Source organism: Scophthalmus maximus, chromosome 4 (assembly GCF_022379125.1).
Source record: "Scophthalmus maximus strain ysfricsl-2021 chromosome 4, ASM2237912v1, whole genome shotgun sequence".
Lineage (NCBI taxonomy): Eukaryota > Metazoa > Chordata > Actinopteri > Pleuronectiformes > Scophthalmidae > Scophthalmus > Scophthalmus maximus.
This window is the reverse complement of record NC_061518.1, coordinates 21,895,228-21,919,440: the sequence shown is the minus strand read 5'-3', so window position 1 is coordinate 21,919,440 and position 24,213 is coordinate 21,895,228. Positions and strand designations below refer to the sequence as shown.

General features: G+C 44.8%; 1 protein-coding gene across 4 annotated transcripts in view; it reads left to right on the top strand.

Annotated features, from left to right (window-relative positions):
- The first annotated feature begins 185 nt into the window (after nt 1–185).
- LOC118302306 (AT-rich interactive domain-containing protein 3B-like) overlaps nt 186–24,213 on the top strand; it is a 49,536-nt gene continuing 25,508 nt past the window's right edge. For 3 of the 4 annotated variants that reach the window (XM_035628343.2, XM_035628340.2, XM_035628339.2), the window contains exons 1-4: nt 186–330; nt 1,546–2,181; nt 23,075–23,149; nt 24,090–24,162. In XM_035628343.2, coding sequence (XP_035484236.1) covers nt 295–330; nt 1,546–2,181; nt 23,075–23,149; nt 24,090–24,162 — 820 coding nt within the window. In that variant the 5' untranslated portion in view covers nt 186–294. Of the gene's footprint in view, nt 566–1,545; nt 2,182–23,074; nt 23,150–24,089; nt 24,163–24,213 lie in introns of all 4 variants that reach the window. The other variant, XM_035628342.2, reaches the window with a different exon arrangement.

The following is a 24,213-nucleotide window of genomic DNA, read 5'->3' as shown; positions in this document are numbered from 1 at the left end:
AAAACAAACAAACAAACAAACAAAGCAGCGGGGAAAGACGAGGAAGGAGCCGAGCCGCGTTCGGAGAGCTCGGCCCCGGAAGACAGGTCGGAGGGGGAGAAAAAAACAAAAAGAGCGCCTTCCTGCTCGAGGACCAGTCGCAGGGCTCACCCCCCCTCACCGCCCCGCCCCCTCACCGCCCCGCCCCCCTCCCTGCCCGTGCGTGCGCGCGCGCGCGTGTGTTTACAAGTGTTTGACCGAGCGTCAGAAACGAGGGGACGAAGAAGGAGGATAGAGCCGAGGAAGGAAGGAGGGATGGTGGACAACTCCAACAGTAGTAAGGCACAAATGGTGAGTCGCGCTGCTGCTCGGCGCCCCGTCACCTTCTCTCTGAGCCGTTAAGCGAGTCCGGGGGGAAAAAAAAGAAAGAAAAAAAGGGGGAGAAAACAACCACACACGAAAAAACCCCAAACCCTCCGACAGAGGCAGTTTGACGCGTCGGCTGTTAACGGACAGGAGTTAGACAAGTCAACGTCACCGCTTCGACAGGAGAAAACCCCCCTCAGAGCCAGTTTGACCTTTTATGGTAGGTCGCCTTTTAAGCTTATTTCACAGTCTAACTACACCACTGTAGTACAATGAACAGACAAGTACTTTCATTTGATAGTTTGGCTCGTTCGTGCGTCAACTTCTCCTGAAACGTTCTGCGCTGACGTCCTGCACGTATGTTTTTTGAGGATGTGGCAACCAGCCAAATGCGGAAAAGCTTTTTTTTTTCTCTTCTTTTCTCTTTTTTTCTCTTTTTTCAGTTGTAGCCGAGATTTGATGTTCAGTTGTCCGGAGGTCAGTTCTGCTGTGGACTGTTTAGAAAAAAATCACTTTTGAACAATAATTTTTTTTTTTTATAGTAGTTACAGTAGCTGGGGGCAGTTATTCCCTCTGTGCTGCGATGGAGGCATTTCAAAAGTGTGGCCGAAAGTCGTCATGAGAAAATGACTGATATGAATTTGCATTAATACTTTAAACTTAATTAATTGAGACAAATATCTTCCTTGTATCTTTTCGTTCTTCGCCCCTTTTTTCTTTTAGGTGGCTTCTTTTAGGAGTGTTCATTTTACCTGCACATGTGTATATGTGTGGCCTCACAGAAAACCTTAAATGTGTTCTTTACGATTGTGCAAGTCATTTTTTATATAAAGGTTTGGCATGACATGCCTGTTTACGTTAGTGCTCATTCATTTTTCCTGCCTCATTGTTTCTGTAGCCCATATACGCTTCCAGGAGTGTGCACACTGTCACTGTTTGTGTTAGCAAATGTGATTCAGATTTATTGCTGCAGATTTCCCGACTTATTAAGCCAGTGGCACTCAGCCAAGACCCTTTGGTTCCAACGTTGAATTATGTGAAAGAGTGCAAGGAGTTACAACTTGAAAAAATGTTAACGTGAATTATCCCTATTTCAGTGTGTACAGCGCTTCTTCTTTTAAGGGAGGGGGGGGAGTGATGCATGTTCCCCATTAGATTTCAGTATATGGCAGGCCCTGACTCCTTCTCTTCCTCCTACAGCCCAGCATGTCTCAAGAGCCTGGTGTGGCCTTTCCTCAGAGCACCTCGACAGGGGGGATGAAGCTGGAGGCAGTGATGGAGCAACTCCAGCGCCAGCAGCAGGCCAGACTGGAAATGGAGCGCAAGGAGAGGAAGCTACGAGAGGCCCACATCATGTATGCTCAGCAGGTTGCTGCCCAGCAAGCCATCCTGGCAGCTGCCCGCGCTTCTGGGGCCAGCTTCATGGGCAAAAGCCTGGCCGGGGGGGGCGTCCCCGGTGTCGGGTTGCCCCCCCGCGTCTCCAATCAGAGCAGTGTGGACTCGGAAAGAGAGGATGACGAGGACAGAGGCCGGGATTCTGGGGACGAGGATGACGACAATGAGATGATGGAGGGAGATGAGGGCAGCGATGAGGATGAGGGAAGTGCCAGCGGTCTGGAGTTTCTCCGCAAGCAGACCCTCGCTCTGCAGCAGAGCGCCTCGCGCATCCAGGCCCGTCCGTTTGGCAGTTACTCTGCTTCGGCACCGCAGAGGGCTGCGTCGCCACCTGTCAGAGTGAAGCAGGAACCTGACGAGGGTCTGTCTCCTGCGGGGCCTCACTCTGCTACCTCTCCGAATGGACAGGCAGACTGGGGCTTTGAAGATCACTTCAGACAGGTTAGTGCTGTTGCCTTGGCTCCTTGTCATGCCGTTTCCTCCTTATTACATCAGTTCCTGTTTTGGTCTCTTCCCCAGTTACGTCTTCAAACCCCTCTTCAAAACCAAATCTGGTTTCTCTCTCTGTTTATTAAATCAGGACTGTGTCAATCCCATCCTTTTGCCTTATCTTTCCTTCAAATTAGAAAGTTTACACAAAGTTGCATCTAAACCATGTTGTGACCCAAATGAGTCAGACCTTTCACTGTTCACCAATCCCTGTCCTGAGTGGTTTTTTTGATTTCTCAGTTCAGCCTCCTGCTGTGAGTGACTGCTTAATCTTGACTGTTGGACAAACCTCCCCGGCAGTGTCTTTGAAAAACACTTCAAATCTCTGTGGAGGGTTGACCGCCGATTGGCTTTTGTGGCTCAAAATCCTCCTAAGTGAGTCCTGGCAGAGGGCCAGGCTGAGGCGCAATGTGTCCACGCTCACTGGTTCTCTCCCTCTACGCTCACATTCTGTGTGTCTGTGTCTGTGTGTGTGTGTGTGTGTGTGTGTGTGTGTGTGTGTGTGTGTGTGTGTGTGTGTGTGTGTGTGTGTGTGTGTGTGTGTGTGTGTGTGTGTGTGTGTGTGTGTGTGTGTGTGTGTGTGTGTGTGTGTGTGTGTGTGTGTGTGTGTGTGTGTGTGTGTGTGTGTCTCCCTCTTTTCTATCCCCCTTGGCACTTTGCTCAGGCTGTGATTTGGCTCAGATCCAGGTAGCAGAGTCAGGCTAAGCACGCAGGGCTGCTGCTGTGAGGCTGTGGGCGGTTGGCCGGGTCAGCACGAGGGTTTTTTGGTGGGTGGGAAGGTTGGCTGTAGTACACAGTAGCAACCCCCCCCTCCCCCACTCCCAGCCCAAGAGTTTCGGCTGTGTGCCAAGTTCACTTTCTCTTGGAGGTAAATATTGCCTCAGCACAGTGTTACAGAGCGCTGGAATGCCAACTGGGAACCGCGCTGAGCTACATGTGGTTTAGCATCATACCTGGGTACATAGCAAGTTAAAGAGAGCCCCACTGCCCGTGGATGATATAAAAAGCCTCCGTTGCAAAGGAGCGAGGAGTGTCAGAGGACATATCTGTGCTTGATCAGTGGGCTGAGGGTGCAGGTCTGTCACATGTCTGGATTTTATTACTGTCTATTTAAAGGCAAATGTCTTTGAATGGCGCCTCTCTAGAACACATTGCCAAATTTAGCTTCAGAGCACGGTCATTTGGTAACGACACGCGGTGCAGACAGTAAGGCAGTCGTACAAAGGTGGTGGGAGAGGGAGCTATAGTAGTTGTGCTTTTATTGTTATTATTGTTTATTAACTTGAGCCTGTGCCCTAACATTGGTCTGCTGTAGATAATAAAAAACATTGCTCCATAACATTGTATTAATTTAAGTGGAGTGTCGCCGCATTGTTTCGGCAGCTAATTGTTTCCCCGTGTGGAGGGGTATTATTCTGCGAGATGGCCAGGCTTTGTGCAAATGTCGTCAGAACAGAATATCACAGCAGCAAGTTGTAGCTGACCAGCGCCCAATCCGCGGCTTGCCGTCTTTTATTGGGAGAGGTAGGCTGAGCCTGAGGGGGTTGGGGGTGGTTGGGGGAGGCATTATAGGATGAGAATTGGTCTGGCCTTTTTTTTTGTTTCCTCTCTTTTATCTTTCCTGTCATTATGTCAGCTCTGCAGTATTTAATGACTGCTCATCTCTTCAGGCAGTTTCAGGTTGCACACTGCTGTAGGGGGAGGGGGACAGTGGATTTTTTGATGTCATTGTCTTCAAGAGGCCAGAGACAAGCCTGGCAGATGCCACAAATACCACCCCCCCCCCCCATAATAATGGTTGAAGCACATTTATTATGTACTAAAAGTAATGACAGAGAGGAGATGAGATGACTGGCTAAGGAGACAAATGTATGCAGCACCATTTACATGAACATTTACATTTACAGTCACACTGGGTGGATGCAAAGTGCCCTGTGTGTGCATGTTGTGACAGAGATACCTGTTGAGTCACAGCAGACCACATTTAAGTGTATATAAAAAAGTATATTTAAAAAATATAAACATAATAAAAATGGCCTCCTGATTAAACCCCAGGGCAGCTCACAGACACACGAACACAGTAACTGTGTCCATTTGGTGGCTCACTAACATTTCAAGCAAATAACAGTGATGACTGTGATGATTCATATTTCTCAGATGATGTGTCTGTGCGCGTATACAAGTGAATAGGCATTGTTTTCCTCTGTAGAAAGGATGCGACGCCTAGTTGTATGACATTTGCCGCAACCAGCAGCAACGGCAGCAGCACTTGACTGACAACCGTTTGATTGGTGCGACTTGTCGTCCTATGCTCCTATGCTGAGTGTTCTGGGTCTATGCGAGTGGTGAGGGCCCGTACAGGTCAGCTGGGGGGGTTGGACGGACACGGGTAACCAGTGTTTTCATGTCAGTGATGTATGTGTGGTGACCCCAGCCTTGTCTCAAACAGCAGAGTAAATAATTGTCAAAAAAGGGGATGGACAAAGCCATCACGTGGAGAGAGAGAGAGAGAGCCGGGGCGGGCAACTGGTCGGCCTCAGCACTCTGGCCTCCACCATAGTGGGACAGAGGCTGCATGACCCCTGTAATCCAGCCCCGCCCCTCCTGCTAGCTTTCACACAAACACACACACACACACACACACACACACACACACACACACACACACACACACACACACACACACACACACACGTCCATAGACCCCCAGGCTCCTTGTGATCATCGCTCAGCGATTAATAGAGCTTTAATCACGCCTGCAGAGCACAGATTGTATCTTATGTCCTAATAAATACTGGTGGTGATTGCTTCAGTTGGATCGGCTGGGCGTTTTAAACGAGGGACACTATGTGGTATATATACACCACAGGTGGTGTGTGAATACGGTGGCTCCCATTTAACAAGTTCTATGTTCACAGTCAGTTTGTCCCTGTGCAAAATTTTGCCTTTTTCACAAATGAGACAAAATGGAGGCAGTGAGCAGAGCGTGTCCACATTTGCATTGCTGTTATTACAAAGGGAGAGTGATGACAAAGCCACACAAGACATAGAAAACTCCTACTCGTACGTGCACTTCTCTCGTCACGTCATAGGGCTGAAAAGTAGGTTTTAGGAATGCAGCCAGGCATTGAGTTGACACGTTGGTGGCCACGGTTTCATTGTTTCCAATGGGGGACGTTCTTTTGTGTTATGATATTCCATGACTCAAGGAAGAAAATTGCATTAAGAATACCTAACATTACACAGAATGAGTCATTACTTCTCATATTGTAACGGCCTATAACGTAGATGCACAACTGCAAGCTAATGTATTTAGCAGGCTCAATTAGTCCCTGCATTCTGATTCATAGTTTGTCATTTGGGTCGGATTAGATATTTTTTTGATCTGGAGATTCTGCAAACCAGGAAAAAACATAATTTCAGACTAAGAGAATCAGTGCAAAAGGAGAGCTCACTTGCCGAGGCAAGGGGAGAAGAAGTTAGGACTAGTCCAGGGGGTCGACGGATGTGTTAAATGTCACAAGAGAGCAGGATAAGAGCACAGGTCCACCCGGGTTTCTGGGGGTAATGGGGCACATGTTACCATTGAGCCCTGCCATCACCTGCTAACCTTAAGCCCCGCTTCTGCTGCTGAGGGACTGAAGGCTGTCTATCTGTTGAGCCGGTGCTGTTGCATAATTTAGCTGTCGCCCAAGCAACACACCAGCCAGGAAGTGGGGAGCTGCGGGGCTGCAGTGCAGAGATCGATAAGGAATGCGTGTGAGCTTTTAGAGGCAGGAATGCTTTGCCTAGTTTATGGATCATTTATGATAATTGAGGAGGACGTCGTATTTAGCAGATGGAGGCACAAGTTTTGAATGCGGAACAAATCTAACAAGGTGCATCAGCCCACTGCTGCAGAATGGTTGTGCGCTGGGTTTTGTGAGAAACGTGCCCCAGCGTCACGTCACCATGTGTCTCATGCGGTGTCGCTGTGGGAACCAGGAGGCCTCTCTGCCTGCCTGGTGTGCATCCTGTACACGCCAGCCTGACCTGGTTTCTGCTTTTTCTTGTTGGTGTCTCACATGCCATAACTGTCAGTGGGTTTTAAATGGTGTACTTAGTCTCATTCTGTTTACTGGACTTCCTGTTATGCTGATGTAATAAGGCTGGAATTACCATCTGAGCCCTGCTTGTACAAACCGCTCGCAAATGGAGGTCGTTCAGATGAGAAGTAATGACAAAGGCTGAGGTGCATTAAATCATGTTGCCGTGCTTGTTCAGAACAAGAACTTTGTGTGTGTGTGTGTGTGTGTGTGTGTGTGTGTGTGTGTGTGTGTGTGTGTGTGTGTGTGTGTGTGTGTGTGTGTGTGTGTGTGTGTGTGTGTGTGTGTGTGTGTGTGTGTGTGTGTGTGTGTGTGTGTGTGTGTGTGTCTTGTATTGTCTCTACCGTGTTTAAACTGCTGAGCTACACAGGGAATTGAAAACCTCAACCCCGTCTGATCACTTCTGCTGTTAACATTAACAGAGACAACAATGCAGTCATATGACAGTCATTCCTCCTCTTTTAATTGTTTAAGAAGTCTGGTATTAGTTTATGTGCCGTTTTCTTTTTGAGCATAATGAGGAAAAGTACATTTAGAAAATAATCCACTGTAATTATAAAAATAGGTTTGTACATCAATAAAAAATGGGGGTCCTTTACTTTGTGTGTCAAGGACTATACACTTTAAATTTAAATGAACACCTATTCACAATACACACTTTTTTTTTTTTTAAATTCTGCTAGATCTCTTTAATTCCGCACCAGGCCCTTTGTCATCCGGGTGACTTCATGACTACACAATTATATTACTAATGGCATTTGTGATGAATGGCATCGACACTAAAGGGTTAACCTCATTTATAAAATGCACCCACCTTCTTAGCTACAACACTGATCTCAATGCAGATGGTTATTGGTTAATGTGTCTGATTGTGCTTATATTATTTGCTATAATCCCCCTCATTTCAGGAGACCTTCCATGTCTTTCTCAATTTTTGCTTCCATATCATACATTCCTTCCACAAGAACAACTTATTTTAAAGGCTATGCAGTGTTTTCTATGTAAAGATATCGTGGAGTAATGGCGTCCTGAGCAGAGAAGGAAGTCACACTCCCTCTCTGTGTGTTGTTGTGATCAGAGCCCCTCTGGTCTTTGTCTCGGTAGCTGGTCTGGCCGCGTGTGCATGTTAGTGCATGTAAGTCCCACCCTATGCTTATAAAGCAAGATGGCGTGTCCGCTACCAAGTGCTCAGGTGGAATTTCCTCGAACCAAAGAAACCACCATGTCCCTTCGGTTAAAAAGTCGTCCGACAAAGGAAGAGATAAGAGCAGAGTCATTACCAGTCTGGCTTTTCCTGAGATGGAGAGCCCTGTGAGCTGCTGAAGGGCTCGCGCTACTTGACTTAGAGCTGGCTTTTCTTCTCTTCGACGCATTAATGACTTGATGGGAACATAATGTCACATGTGTACTTGTCAGTGACGGGCTAGAGTAGCCATGAGAAAGTGGGTTAACCTGCTGTCATTAATTACCAATATAATAATATTATGAATTTGTTCGGTAAAAGTTGCTGTTGCTAGTCGGCTTACCGCCAGCATTGCCGCGTAGCATAAGACGGCAATGCGAGGAGGAGCTAATGGTCGCTGTGTTTTTGTTTTTTTTTGTGCTCTTGTGTAAACGTGGTGAAACTTTTTTGCAGTTGTACTTCCTGTTGTGAGTTTAGTGGCCCAGTTGCTAAGCCCACAACAGGAGGGTGGAGTTGTGGCCGAAGGGAGGCCGGAGATGTGGCAGACAAAGCATTTGTTTTGGTCTGAGATGAAATCCAGGGGCAATGAATGTCATAAATATATATAATTCCTTCAATGTAAAATATTTAATATGTTTTCAAGTCATTTGTCAGGTTAATTCAAATCTAATGAGAAATAAAAACACACAAGCAAATATTTTACTTTGATATGTCCTCCTATTAAATGCTATAAACTCTCAAAACAAAATGGTGGGTTTTGGTTGTCCAGACTTTTTTTTTTTTCACAGACTTAGGTGAGGTGTATTGTAGACGTTCATTAATATGGTGCGTTCCTCTGGGATTTTTCAGTTTATATTTGTAGTTCAGTGCTGTGTGAGGATTGCTTTGCCTCATTGACAGCAGACCTTGGATGGAGGCGACTGGGCTCTTGGATCTGGATTGCCCTCTTTTTTTTTTTAATGGCATTTTCCTGATTGATGCTTCTCTGCTTGATGTGGCCCGGCTGGTTTAATTTTCTGTCACGGTGGAAATAAGGGCCCGCAACTGCACAATTAGTGATGCGTAATTATTTTCTAACTTCCAATTTTCAGTTTTTGTGGCAATATGGGAACATTTAATTGCAATAAAATTGTCGGCTTTATTAAAAATAGTCACAAGCAACACAATTTTGTTCTTGAAAGCATGACGTTTGGTTTATGGTGATCACATTAAAATACATTCATGTGAAAGTCTGCATGTTTTTGCTATCTTAGGCCTCCAATTCCTACGAAGCTCGTGACAATATGAACATAAAATATTAATCACTTAACATATGCTTAGGGGTGGGACTTTTTCCATTTTTCACTGGCATATGACAGTTTCAGATTTATCAAAGGTGTAACCATCCTGTTATAACACAAGCTTCATTTTGTGCTGACCTGCTCTTAACAGCCAAGTGTGGAAGATTTCTCCTGCCCAGAAATAGAGGTATTGAATTTAGTAGGGAGATGAAGGGGGAGGGAGTGGGGGGAGTGGGAGGAGTGGGAGGAGATGCTGTGTAAGAGGGGTTAGTGGTCTGGCTCAACACTACTACACTGCCCCACCCAGAGGAAACATTCCAGACGGAATTAAAGAGTTAACTCTTCAAACAGTGAACATTCCCACCGGGGGCTCCCAGCAAGAGACAGGGGGTTTGATGGGGGTGGCTGGGTGGGTGGGTGCATGTCCGCCTTGTAGTTGGGACCCTGATTGGTGATCTTTCAATTCATTTCCCTTAGTGTCGCAGGGGCTGTAAAAAGGAAGAAGCCAAAGGGTCTGAATGGGAGGAGCTGGATGGGGAGGGCCCACTGGTGCAAGCAGAGACACTTTTTTTTTATTTGTCTGAGATCCAAAGGGCACATCTGCTGCTGGCAGACAGGAGGAGGCTTCTTGTGGTGGGCCCTGTCCCGTCACCTCTGCCACATCATGGCCTGGTCAAACACATGCTATCTGCACACAAGACTGTTGGGATATCCACTCTCGGATTCATGGCCTTGCATCCCCGATGGGCAGTGTTACTCAAAACGAGGAATGGTTTACCTTAATAGTTACATTTTCACTCTACTGTGGTAGTGTGGGTGAAATAAAAAACACACAAACATCCTACATGGAGAATACTTGGACCAAGCTTGTTTCAAATGGAGCTCTGTGGTCCTGTGGTTTGAAAACATTTAGCAACTTGTGTTCCAAAGTGTTTGAACCACACCACGAAAGCAATATATTTTCAACTAAACAGTTTTATGGAATCTTGCCTGTTTAAGTGGATGTTACTTATCCACCATGTCTCAGATAACAATTTTTTACTAGTCTTGGTTGTTTAGTACTAGTCTTCGTTGTATTTATTTAGAAAATAAGATTATAATTCAGCAATAGTTGGGCTTCCCCTGCTCCATATGTCTGTAGCTCCTTCGGCGATTGAAAAGACAGCTATATTGACGGTTGGGTTTATTATCTGTGTGTCAGAGTGATTTGCATTATGGACATGAGCGACGTCGTGCCCCTAATTCCTTACTCCTGTTCAGATTCCACTTTACATGCACCAGTCTCCCGCTCAACAGAAACATCTTCTTGAGAGGTAGACAAATGTTTTTTCCCTTTCAACACACCCAATTCATTTTGCCTTCCAAAGTGTACCTAGTAGGAGCGCAAGGTCTTCTTGCCTTTGTGCGAGAAGTGTCTGCCTTACAGCTGAGCAACATCATGCAAATGCCTTTTTGTATGACCCCTCATGCGCATTGTCACTGCAGGGCTACAATTCTCCTCTCCATTTAATTGAATTGAAAGGCAAAAGTTCTCACATTTAAATGCAAATGGTGCATGTCCATTAGAGTTGTCACACTTTTTTTTTTCTTTCCCCGAATCGACCCTGGAGGATTGACTTCCTTGCTTCTAATGGAAACTGAGCTACTGATGCCTGTTGTAATTTGATCAGTTGGCAGTGAAACCACGAGCCCCCCTCCCCACACCATTGCTGGTTCCATTCCTCCTTTACAACCGCTCCCACCCAGCATATCTCAACACCTGCTCTTTAATGAAGGCAAACAGAGAAGAGGGGAATAGCCAAATGAAACAAAGACGTCCACCAACGCCTTTGGCAGCTGCAGGGAAATGGAGCCAAGGTCATATGACACTGTTGAGCAAAGTCTCCACGAGTTTTATATAGGGTTACTGCATGCAGTGATACATACAGTGCACATTTACAGTATATATTTCTGTACTGTCACTACTGTTCACGTTGTGCGTTGCAGTGACCCTTGGCACACTGTCCTGTTGTCCTTGTACCATATATGTGCTGATATATACTGTGTATTTAACTGTGCACCACTACTGCCAAGATTAATTATCTGCATGTTCTGTACTTGGCATTTGAAAAGGATATTTATGATCAATTTAAAATGTTAGAACACAGTCAAGCTGAGTATTCCAGCATGAAGCGTATGAAGTAATTAACCTTCTCTTACATGATTTCTCACACAACCATTTAAGGTTTTTGAATACTGTCATCACCACTAATTTGAGCGTTGTTTCATTTGATATCTTTTCGGTCCTGTTGTCCTTGCAATGCATGCTTTTTAATATGGAATCGAAATTATACCTTTTTTAATGTTCAACTTAAAGTGCTGTGAACAAAACCATAATTTTGCAAAAGAAGACAAATATAGGCAATGTACGTTTTTTTTTAAATAAAGCCAAACATCTGTACAATAAATGAAATTGTCTAAAACTGGCAAACTTATCATGTGAATCGGATATTAGCTTTTGTTACCTGTTATCAACACATATTGGTTGGTATCAGAAAAAAAGTACTGATTCTGTGTAAAGACACTTTGCTAACATAACTATTTACAGTGGCACCATTAATATGTCCACATTGTAGGGCTGCTCGATGTAGATGAAGTCATACCGCAGCTCTTTTGCCGAGCACTGTAATATTTTAGCACTTACAAGAAGGTCTTTGGTCGAGGTAATTTGCTTTTTTTAAGGTTCATATGTTAATGCCTTTGGCTGTTATAACATTTAGCTGCATATTATTGTGGTATAGTAGATAGACCTGTCCACCCTTAGCAAGGAGATGCCTGACAGTGCCTGTTACTCATTGCCAAATATTGGCTGTAATTTTGTAGTTTTTGGTTCTTTTTGGAAATCCATTCTAGTTGGAGTTCACAATGTTTGACCTTTACACAACTGATACTAATCAATTGAATTTAATTTGATTGGGCCCAATCTAAAGACCTACCAGACAGCAAACTGTCAGATATGTGAACTAAAGCAAAGTGTCTGTGTTGCAGCCTCGACTTTCTCCAGCTAGGATGAAATGTGTCGGGGGGGCGATGTATACCCTGTGTGCGCGATGTGTATAGGCTATTAAATATACACTATATAAACCGTCCCAGCCACATTTTCCTAATGATATGAGGGGTCTCTAACCTATTGCTTTGGTGCTGTCGCTTCATTGTAGAGCTGTTTGCAGCGCTCTCAGTTGCACATCCTCTTTCTTTCTCTTTCACATTCTCACTCTCTCAAAAACACATTGACCGTCACAGTCAGTATTGACCATCGGCAGCACGGGGAGAAATCCCACCAGTGTCCTCTTGTCCTTTTCGAACATCCACAAAAGATTGACTGTCCTCAGCGGGCATGATTCAGCACAAACAAGGTAGATACCACTCAGGCGACTAGCTTACACTCCTCAGCAGACCTTAGCTTAACACCGGACGTGTGTCGCTCCCGGCTATGCTGGTGCGCAGCGTTAACGTTTAGTTGTAGATAAAGAAACTATTGTATTTCTAGGTTCTGGCCTCAGCTTTGCTTCTCGTAGAAAGGGCCAGGCGGTGAGGAGGTGTAGAGGTGAAGAGTGAGAGTAGCCTATTGTTGGTGGCTTTCTTGGCTGCCTGCTGCAATTGCTTTGGCTGAGCTCCAGGCTGGTGTCAGGGGCCTGTAGGTGCTAACTGGGCCACTGTGTCAAGGCCCTTGGGTAAACACAGCAGCTGACTGGGACCTGGCAAACAGCCACGCAGAGGAGTAGGAGATGAAAGAGACGCACAGGGCTTTTCTTTGACTCTGGCCCGCGCGCTCTTCAGTCTGCACACTCATTGCGCTACCTGCCAAAATCCCATGTAGTTTACAGTAGCATGTGGCTAAGGTTGTCTGCCAAGTCTTCAAACACAAGCTGAGCGTAATCATGTGTTCGTAAGAGGGAACCACCAGCAGAGGAGGAAGAAGGGGGGAAAAAGTTCTTGGCTGCTGCCCAGGAAACGTCACATTACACTAAAAGCAATGTGTTCACAGCTCAGCTTCCAACATTTACACTCTACATTTAGGGCAGTACAACCCCCAGAGCTGTTCCCCTCCCAAGCGTCACAATCATCACAAGAAACCAACAGTAAGTACTGTCTGTCAAAGCCACTGCCTAGAAATCATAAACGTTTTTCAGGTTTACAGATGATAGGTTCATATCGGAGGGGAAAAAAACAACGCTTATTCCAACTGGCCTTATTCATTCATTCCTGCATGTTGCCGTTTTTATGAATGATAAAGAATTACATCAGACTGTACTCTTCATTTACAATCATTATTTTACTACATATATTCTGCCATATGTTTGCATTAGATTTTAGCAGCACACATCGTTGGATTCACTGCCCGTATTGAACTGAAATGACAAAAGAAAAAAAAACAACTTCAGGCTCTGACCTCTAGCTAATCTGGTTAATAGACAATCACGCTGTGAATAGTACTATGGACCATGTCAACTGCAGTCGATAATTTCAAAAGTCACGTTGGTAAATGATTAAAGAGTGGTTCGGAAATTTGAAGTATTAACAGCACAGACCACACTGACTTCAGTTTATTGGACGAATGGTACATTTTAGATTATCAAGGTTATCAAAACTGCTGCTGCGTCTTTTTAGTGTGATGAGGGTTTAGATTTTCTTTTTCTTTGCAATTGGACAACAGAAATATAATCTGGAAGATTAGGGCCATTTTCCTTGTGCAGGTGTTGGTTTGGAAAACGCACCTATTAGAGTGTGATTCTTTTTTTTGTCTGAAGTTTGCATAATGGGTATGATGTCACAGGATCACTATTTTCGGACAAATATCCGCATATTAAGGTGGACCATGGTTCAATAATGTTTGGGGCGGATTTGGGATGCCCCAACCCCCAGCAGAGACGGTCTTGATTAGCCAGCCATCTGGTCAAACAAAGACATCCAGGTTTACTTGCCCTAAATAAATGTGATTAGAAAACCTGAGGAAGCTCCGCGCTTTCAGCACACGGAGGGTGTGTAATTGTTTGGTCCAAAACTGGTAGCAACAATTATTAAGTGATTGATAACACAAACTCGGAATGTGTTCTTGGTTATTGTGCTAAAAAAATTAAAATAAATACAGCTTCTTGAATGGTGTGGGTAAAAGTCATTCTATGCAGTGCAATACAGGAGCTGAATTAAATTTATAAAAGCACGAGAAAATGTGAATCATTTACTGTGCAAACAGCTGTTTACCTGTAAATCATTGTAAATGCTGTGTCCTTGCATTTATTGGTTTAACTTTTCCAATGTATGCATTTGCTTTTATTTCATCCTGTTCTGTTTGCTCTGTTAACTATATAATTATTTACTACTGCAACAACAACCGGATCTCCCAATGGGAATCTTTCAAGAGTCCTCAACATCAGATTTGCACTTTTGGCATCCTCATGGACTGAAGTGCAACATAGAATAGTAAGATTAAATGGCATTTCGTATCTTGAGGCTGTCAACCAAATTTGAATAAGCGTAGTAATTTGCCTGCCAAACGTGAGTATGCAGAGAGTCAACTTGTGAAGTATATACTGTGACATGATCAGCTTGTAAATATAGCTACCGAGGCTGTGGATAGGTTATTAATGTATGTGAATAATTAACTGATGATTGGTAAATCTCCATCAATAATATCATTGATCGATGATATGTAAACCAACTATTTGCATATTTTTCCTGCAGTGATTGCATCGTTTTCTGATAAAAGCTAAACTATTCACTAGCGCTACGGAGCGTGTGATGCAAAATCCGTAATGTACCGTAATGACTAATACAAGGCAGTCTTGTTACAGAAAACTACCTGTGCATTCATTACAACCAACAGATATTCATTTCTTAAATGGAGAGGGTACCAGCGTACTAAGGAGAGAAAATCATGATTCAGATTATGACGATCAAAATCGTCATAATAATGTTTAGGCCACATCGCCCACCCTATGCGAGTTTTAGTAACTGTCCATATAACTAATATGAGTATCGGTCCTGGTTGCATTAGAGTACAGAGGTGAGTTACAAACAGCCGTGTCCTCATTTTCAATCCAGTCAAAAAGTGTATGACGATGATAAAATACGTTTTAAGTTACTATTGCTCAACATGGCATTTTAAAACCAGTGAACCTGACAGCTGCTGGCTTACAATGGCTGCATGACGATTGCGTAACTGCCACAGTAATGGCAGTGAAGTGACACTGGAAGTTCTTGTATTTTTCGTTCAATAATTCCCACACTAATCGTTTGTTTGGTTCTCTCACAGTTTTGTGGAATCTCTGCTGTTAGCGTATATATATGTATATATGTATATATATATATACGTATGTACAGTATATATATACATATGTATGTACAGTATATATGTATGTATGAATGTATAGCTGTAGAGATGTAGTAGCTAGTCGGCCCCTGGAGATGAGCTCCAGATGCGTGACGAGCTGCACCATCCAAGCTCGTGTCCCCGGGGGGTGCTGGCCTGTCAGAGGTGGAATGCCCCTGCACACTTAACGCTTGCTGAGAGGAAACAGATACCTCTGGCGCTGAACAGAGAAATCGCTCCTTATCGATCAGACTACAGAAAGCTGTGAATAGCGCTTATGGTTTGAACATTTGATACCGCGGATTCAGAGCGATAGTCATAACACCAACTTCTCTGATGGAGGAAACCCAGGGAATAACGGGACTGGTTTGGAGCCCCTTCTCGTACACATCTGCGCCGCTGCCATATGCCAGACAAAGAAGAAATTTACCCATCTGACTGCAGGCGTTGTGACCTTAGTCATTTCATATGTAATTAGATGTGATGTGTCCTAATAGCAGTGAAGGTTTCTTATCTTTTTTTGTTGATTGTGAATGTATCAAGTTCCCGCCGCTGACAGTATAATGAGAATGTGTATAAAGGCCTATCAGGTCTGTGTGATGTCTCCAGCTGCCATTAGCATGGGGGTGAAGTGGATGTTTGCTCTTTGAAAGATGTGAGATATGCAAGGTATTTTTAGCCAAAGCTTTTAACCCAACACTTAATAGCTGCTCTGACCTGAATGCGGTAGTATAGCTTCTTGCTCAGAAAGTGTGGTGTTTTGTACAATTCTTGTAGACTTAAAGCACTGTGAGAATTATATATTGTGTTTGTTAGATGATAAGTGCTTTGCGTATTGGAGACCGACATTGTACACTCCACAGAGCAAAACTAATAACTTTCAAATCATATTATCTGTGAGGGGGCACCAAGGGGGCCCCATACAAGTCTGGGCATACGTGGAGCATCTAGATTCTACTGCTGCATTTCTCAAGGGGCCTGAAAGGGTTTACTGGTGGAGTACTGTATGTGGTGGCACAGATGTAATTCACTAAAATGTTTGCTCTGCCTGTGAAAGGGTCTTTGAACCAATGAGTGTGAACTTCTGGCCACACCAGCCTATAAACGTTTTTGTGTGAGCGAAAGGGGCCAGCTAGTAATGTAATGGGGGATGGGGCCTCTGCCTGTGGAATGTGGTGTCTTGGTGAAAGGGCTGGAGCTGAACAAATGCAGTCAGTTTATTTGGCAAACCAGACTTGTTAGTTACCAACAGACATGTTTACCCATGTACTATATATACTGATCCACCTCCTTCTTTCCGACACGGGTCTTTCTCAAAGAGTCGGACCCATATGTTGGTCTGTTGACCGATCACACACACAGACACACACACACACACACACACACACCGGAATCGGCATGAATTCTTTATTTTACAGAACATAGTGAAAAGAAATGCTTGGGCTATTTAAGAAATAGTGAAAATTCGCCAGCATTCTGCTGGTCGGCGCTCGGGCCCTAATAACACAGAGAAAGACCAAATCTAGCTATGAAGTACATACATGTATTAGAGTGTGTGTGTGTGTGTGTGTGTGTGTGTGTGTGTGTGTGTGTGTGTGTGTGTGTGTGTGTGTGTGTGTGTGTGTGTGTGTGTGTGTGTGTGTGTGTGTGTGTGTGTGTGTGTGTGTGTGTGTGTGTGTGTGTGTGTGTGTGTGTGTGTGTGTGTGTGTGTGTGTGTGTGGGTGGGTGGGTGGGTGGGTGGGTGGGTGGGTGGGTCGGTCCATTTAGCACTATTAGAATATATCGTCATCAGGAACCAAAGATTTAGTGTCAGTCAAGCTCTACTCTCCTGTTGGTTACAGCGCGCTCTCTCTAACTCTCTCTCCGGGTGTGAAATTGAAAATTTGATGAGATAAAAAAAAAGGTGTGATGTTTGTGTGTACATTGGTTATTCTTCTCCGTCAATCTCTTTACCTGTGACACCCCACCCCTCTCTTTTTTCCCCTCTGTTTCTCTTTTTCAGCTTTGTAATTGGAGTGATTAATGGAGGGAGGGGTGGTCGTGCCCGAAGGCCTGTTTTTCAGTGGCCTGTTTAGAAGTGCAGCGCTGCTGAGGCTGGGGCAGGTAGCAACACGCTCTGCCCCTGGACATTTCAGCCCCTCATCCCCGCCACTTTGTCTCTCCTCCCCCCCAAGAGCCAGAATCGTCTTCCAGCTCCAAACATGACTGGACACTCAGAGGCAGACATGCCCCCTGGGCCCTGTTTCTCTGCTGCCGGCCATGTGATATGTGACCTTTTTTATGCCACGTAATAATTCTTAATGAGAGCAGAGAAAGACCGGTGGATCCATTCGGAAGTACGACCTCTTCCATGTGTTCCAGTGTGGCGGTGAGGTTTACTTCCCTCTCGATGCACATGGAATCACGATTAGCCAGAGCCTTTGTTGGCGGTAGCGTATGGCCAGCTCACCATGAGATCCTTTACAGTAGTTAGCAGATAAAGGAGGCCATCCGCTCAGCCCCGACTCCCGGCATCCCCCGCCCCTCACCCATCAGCCCCCTCCCCGCGGCGTGAGGCCCTATAAATGATTCCTGGGGTCCCGCAGAGGGATCAAGGCCCCAATTATTTGATTTGGATTAAAGATTGCTGCCCCCCACAATGCTGGTTTTTACAGGCATGCTGAGAGGAAGCAGATTCGCTTTCTGTGAGAGCACGAAGGAGATTTCGCCAGACGGACTTAAGCCAAAGGCATCAGGGCTCTTGTTCTCTAGTAGATGAGGAAACTTTCTTATGACTGTATGTCTGCTTCGATCACAGATCCATTTCTCTTGGCAAATAGGTGTATAAAGCAAATACAAATGAAAAGGTCTTTCCATCTTTCTTATATCAATACAGTGTGTTTTTATTACATTTTGGGGGGAAAAGAGGAACTTGAGCCCTGAGGAGCTTTAATTCCTTTTTTTCATTTAAATGTACAAAAATAAGCAATCATTGAACCTCTCAGCAAGCATGTAGGCCCTTCTCTGACTGTTTATCACTGTGGTTGGCTGTGATCCAGATTCTTTTTGCTGGAGGCCTTGATTGCGATTAAATTACTGCCGCCGTGTCTGTTTAAAAGATTTCCCTCGCTGAACTGTTTTGACAGGCAGCAATTTGGCTAAAAAAGATTAGTCCAGGAATGAGATGTTAAGAGTACCTGTGGGATGAGTGGGGCTCTCCTGTTATTGTGAGGTCCTGTTACTGGTGTACAGGAATGTTGGTGAATTTAACCGAGGCCACCCTCCTTTCTGTGTCCCCCTTGTCGGAGTTTGCACTGGGAGCACTGTGACATTTTGTTACCCCTTGATTTACGGCTGCCTGGGGTTGCCGTAGAGATTTTTCTTGTGGGTGCATTTATTTTGTTTTCATTTAAGTTAGGTGTGGCTGTTTACACTTTTTTTCTTTTTCCTTTATTTGCAATTGGGTGATGGTTTCCCATGGAAACATTCACAGTGTTAGTAAAAGTTGGGGTGTCATGTTAGAGGTGAAGGGGCGAGGTCACCCTGGGAGCAGTGATGCGGCCCTTATCTCAGTTTCCCTGGCGTTGCGGTGGATGGCTGAGGATGATGAGTATTGACGTGTGCTGCGAGATTGCGTCCGGAGGGGGCTGGGGACTTCCCTATGTTTGCACATCCAGGGCTATTGATTTGGGCCTACTGTTCAATGGCCGTGGCCCAGGGGACTTGATCTGCAGTGTGGCATTGTGTGGGGATGGGACACACAGTGTCATGGCAGTATCTCAAAGTGGGAACACAGGGGGGGTTAGGGCTATGGCTGAGGCTAACGGTGCACTAATATGGCAGAGACGTGTGGCTCTCTTCTTTAGGCCTTGTTTATCCTATGGGATCGCACCGAAGGGCTGCAAAACGTCATGTCTACTCCACATGACCCATGGGGGTCAGTTGTTCTCTCTGCCACCCCATTGGCTTGTCATAAGCCTGTTAAGTATACAATGAAAATGACCTACTTTAAAATAAGATCAACCCTTACCTACAAAGTATGCGACATGCCTCTGACCTTTTTTTAAAGCACTTGGGGAAATTCTCTGGATCCAGTTCTTCTCCTGCTTTTATTATCTTGACATGATTGCCAAAGTGAGCCCAACAAGAGGGGTATTCCCTCAACTCGCAGGCTGCTATTTGAGCCCCCTACCGCCCGCCCCCACCATATCCTACTGGAAGACTAAGGGCAAATCGCATGATGCTTTTATTAAGAACAAGCCTCTTCTTCTAATAACAGCTCCACTATCAAATTGGAGGAGTGCTGTCAACATCCTGAACAATCAATGACATCCATCCCCCACTCCCCAAGCAGCAGCCATTAACCCTTCTTGTTCCGGCATGCCTGGCCTCACTAAAATGGTGGCTCTACTCCAGACATCTTTCTATAATGGCTGCATAGAATTACCCCCGGGCCATGCATCAACATTCAACAGCAGTGCGTTGCGCAGTTTGTCCGATACGTGGTTATGCAAAGAATGTAAAATCGCTGCAGATGAAAAAGGTTGTCCTTTTTTCAAAACTGCTGCAATTGAAAATATGGTGTTTTAGTGCAACAGAGAGAGATGGCGTTGCTAATTGCTGCTCATCTCAATTAGAGGGGAAAAAGGCACACCCTTATAGTTATCCCTGATTTGGCGCTGCGCCAGTCGGTCACGTATGGCCATAATGTGATTAGGCCACCCACCGCCTGGCCTGTAAACCTGCGGACAGCATGAGAGAGAGACAGAGAGGAAACACGGGCTGCTTAAATATATGAATGCTTCTGTTCATTCTCCTCCCAGCACACACACACACACACACACACACATTAGCATCCACTGGCATAGCCCCCCCCCCCCCAACATGTTTAATGCGTTATTTGAATATTATAATTTCATTTGACCTAATAGAAATTGTAGGTTGAATACATACACTCTCAACAACTAAAATCTACAGATGCTCTTAATTCATAAACCTTAAGAGACACATCAGTCATTTTATATCATTTAATCATGACTCCCATCTGGCGAGCCAAGCCTTATACATCTCAGTCATGACTGTCAGGAGGGTGGGGGAATGTTCTTTTTTTAGAGAAGTCATTTCTGGGTGGAGTGCTGGATGTGATGAAGGGGCTGAGCTGACTGATCATAAGGAGTGGTCCTGAAACATCACAATCCACTCTTAACTTGACAAAAACAACATAGTGTTAACATTCCTCAGCTGACCAAGGTCCCAATTCAAGAGCCAACATGTCTATTCATGATAAACGGCTTCAGTGTTCCAATTACTGTGCTTTTTTCTTTTCTTTTTTACCAGCTAGAGAAGCAGACATGTTTTCTATAGATGCATTTGAACGGTTTTGCGACAGCGACGGTGTCTATTATCTCTCACAACTGTCAGTGACCACCACATTTTTAAAGTAAGTTCTGTGTAAAATCAATGACAACATGACACAAAGGATCAAGTCTTTGACCAAACCTCATGTAACTACAGGCAACTCAGAAAACTGAATTTAAAGTAGAGGAGGGGACAGAGCCAAAGTCTGGCACCGACCGGACAGTGTTCTGTCACTTTAGACCTTTGTTCTTTGTTGATGTCAGGAACACCTTGACCCCTGCACTCCCATAATACAGAGTGTCCCTTAGGGATGTGTGTGTGTGTGTGTGTGTGTGTGTGTGTGTGTGTGTGTGTGTGTGTGTGTGTGTGTGTGTGTGTGTGTGTGTGTGTGTGTGTGTGTGTGTGTGTGTGTGTGTGTGTGTGTGTGTGTGTGTGTGTGTGTGTGTGTGTGTGTGTGTGTGTGTGTGTGTATGTACGTGTACGTGTGTACGTGTACGCGTGGCTTGTATATAAACACATTTGTGTTCCCCGTACAAATCCAAGGCCAGTTCCTCAGCACCTAGTGCCTGTTCTTTTGAAGTTACACCAGATTTTAGTGAGCTGGCAGTTACCGCTGGAAGGTTCATTGTCGTTCCCTTTGGATAAGAGCATGTGTCAAGTAAATGTTTTCAACATTCACAGTTAGTCTGTGTGTGGACTGGACACACACAGCATTTGTTTTTAAGGTCTAATCAGATGACACATTCCCCCCAAAAAGGATTATCTAACTGACGATATTCTGTCCACAGCGCTGGAATTACACTTAGGTGCAATATTAGCGAAGCACATTAACTCGCTAACAGGCAGAAATTATGGCCTTTTTTTTCCCCATGCAGCTCTGTGGCTCCTTGTTCGGTTCCTGTCAGTAAGGTTACAGAGTTTCGGCCATTGAACGGGGAACATCCAGCGCTCGTAAAAGGTGCTGAATGCAGAGTTGTTGTTTTTTTTCATGCGAGAGCAAGCATTTGAGATTATACATGACTTCACACTGAATTATCTTCTGCTTTAATCATTTATAGTGGTTAAAGGTTAACAGAGGTGGTCAAATTGTGTGCAAAGGTCTATGAGGCCTCGAGATGCACCATACTGTATATTTACCCTCACATGCTGATCCTGTTGTAATTCTACAGATAATGTATGCTGACACCGACAGGTATTTTTGATAAGGAATGAGAACATTCATTTTTCAACACAAGATATCAGCCGCAAAGCCAAAAAAATGTATTTGCTTAAAATAGATAAAACTCTCACTTTCTAGAGGATAGCAGTGTGTGTAAAATGTGAACAAATATTTAGGTTTTCCACCCTGTGACATTTTAGTTTGAATGTGTGCAACAGGGCCTTGGCTGTTCTAAACGGCAAATATTATCATTCTGTAGCATGCACCTTTGTGAATAACTCTAAACATTCAAACTTGCTGTGGGTTCGCAAGTCGATGGCTGATGGGTATTTGTTTGGCGAGTATGAATGTTGACAACCGTTACACGTACACATTGAGAGGGTGAAAATGACTTGCTCTCAGGGGCCTTGACAACCTTTGCCCCCTGGCTCTCGTTTCAGTCCATGTAATTGCCACTGACCAATGGGCTCCCGGTTGAAACTAGACCCTGGGCTGCAACCATTAACGTCCCCCCCGCCAAACGGATCTTGTTTTGATTCCTGATGCTTTTATAGGTTTTGTCTTTAGGAGACATTCCTGGTCGGCACATACCGTGCACCCCTTTCTGCCCCTATTTTCCTTCCTTCCCGTCTTGTGGGGCCATTGTGCACCCCCCCCCCCCCGCACTCACAAACATACACACGGCCATGATCAGCCTTTTCTTGTGTGTGTGTGTGTGTGTGTGTGCGTGCGCGTGTGTGTGCGTGTGTGTGCGCGGTCGGGCTACTGACCAGCCCATCCTCCCCTGGCCCCTCCTGACAGCCAGCTACACTCCATGAACTTGGCCACCCATCACAGCTGCGTTAAGATTGAGGGATGGGGGGCCCTTGTATCCAGCTGGGTCGGAAGACATGGGTGGGGGCAGGGCGGGCCCAGATGCAGATGGTTTAGGTCAAATGGAGATGTTTGAGGATGAAGGGGGAGGGGGAAACGGGAGCTCAGGGGCACAATAACTCCAGAGGTTACTCCTCCAACCCCTGGAAAAATACATTCTTGGAGTTTGAGTATATATTAGTTTTAATGTGTTTGTGTTGCAGAATTTGGCAGTTGTGGTAAATAACCTAAAGGCTTAGCCCAACGTGAACTTTTTTTTGTCTACCTGATGAAATCTCATTTAAATGAAGGGGCTCAAAATGCAGTCTCAAGAATGAAAAACTCGCAACTAATTCAGTTACTTGGAACCAGGCAACGTCCCCTGGTCGGTTGTGGCCTTGTTGCGTGTCATACTTTGTGTGTCCACATTTCCTGTCCTTATCTTGCCTGCCATGATCAAATAAAGGAGAAAATGCCCCCCAAAAAAGTATCTTCAAGAAATAATTAACGACTGCAATGCTTTTCAATTTCTGGATCTTCTCTGTATATGTGTTATTTTACTGACTCGATCTGTGTTGTCTCTCTTGTCCGCTGTAGAATGGGAGTGCAGGCTGGGCGGATGAGGCCGACAGCAGCAGAGGGAGGGGGGAGGCCTCCAGAGACTTTGCAAAGGTGAGCACCTCGAGACTGTGACCACAGAACGGCAGAAAAAAAAAAACCTTGGCACTAGTTACATAACAGCATGATTTTTTTTTTTAAATGAAAGCCAACCTAGTGGAAATTGTGAACGGTTCAACCTTTTGAAGCAATCTGAACGCGGAGCTCTAAATATATCTCCATGGCCCCGAAAACTCCAACTTCAAAGAACTTGCACTGACAAAGACTGACGGATGTGTCGCCTCACCTCGTCTGTGAGGAGTTGCACTTCAGCACACCACAATGATAACAGCCAGCGGTCAGCTGGCCATTGACATGCACGCACACTATGTTCTGTGCATGTGTGAGAGGAAAGAACTAGTCAGTATTTCTACTGCAGAGAACATCGCAGAGACAAGCATAACGAACTAGCCGTCTGCAAATTGGATTAAACAGAAAAAATAGAGAATACTCGTGATATGAATTTTGCAATTGCATATTTCTTTGCTATATATTGGAATTGACAGACATTACAATGCTTGGAAGGGTAAAAATTTAAAACTAAAGCTGTGAAGCTCTGAGATTTTCATGAACTTTTCTGGAGGGGCTGTATATGAGAAAGCAAATGCTTTTTTTTCTGCTGTACTTCTGCTGTACTTTGCTCTGTACTTTTTCTGCCAGCCCCCAAGTCAATTTTGCAGAAAGTGTCTTGGGGCCCATATGAAAATACAACAGGACAATGTCTGGAAAATTCCAGCAAGTGGGCCCGCTCGACCCAGACACCACCCTACGCCTGAATGTTCCAAAAAAGTTTGATCCGTACAATCGTCTGCTGTGATAAATAAGCAAACTTAAAAAAAAGAAAGAAAAAAAGGACAGTTTCGGTAGTTCCTGTCTGAAAAAACTCCACTTCCAGAGACAATAACATACTGAATGGTGCATCATGGAAGTGATAAGCTTCTGTTTTCTCTTTCAGCTGTATGAGCTGGACAGTGACCCCAAAAGGAAGGAGTTTCTGGACGACCTCTTCACCTTCATGCAGAAAAGAGGTAAGAGTGCTCCGAAGAAATCCACATCATATTAAGCAGCAGTGGCAGCTG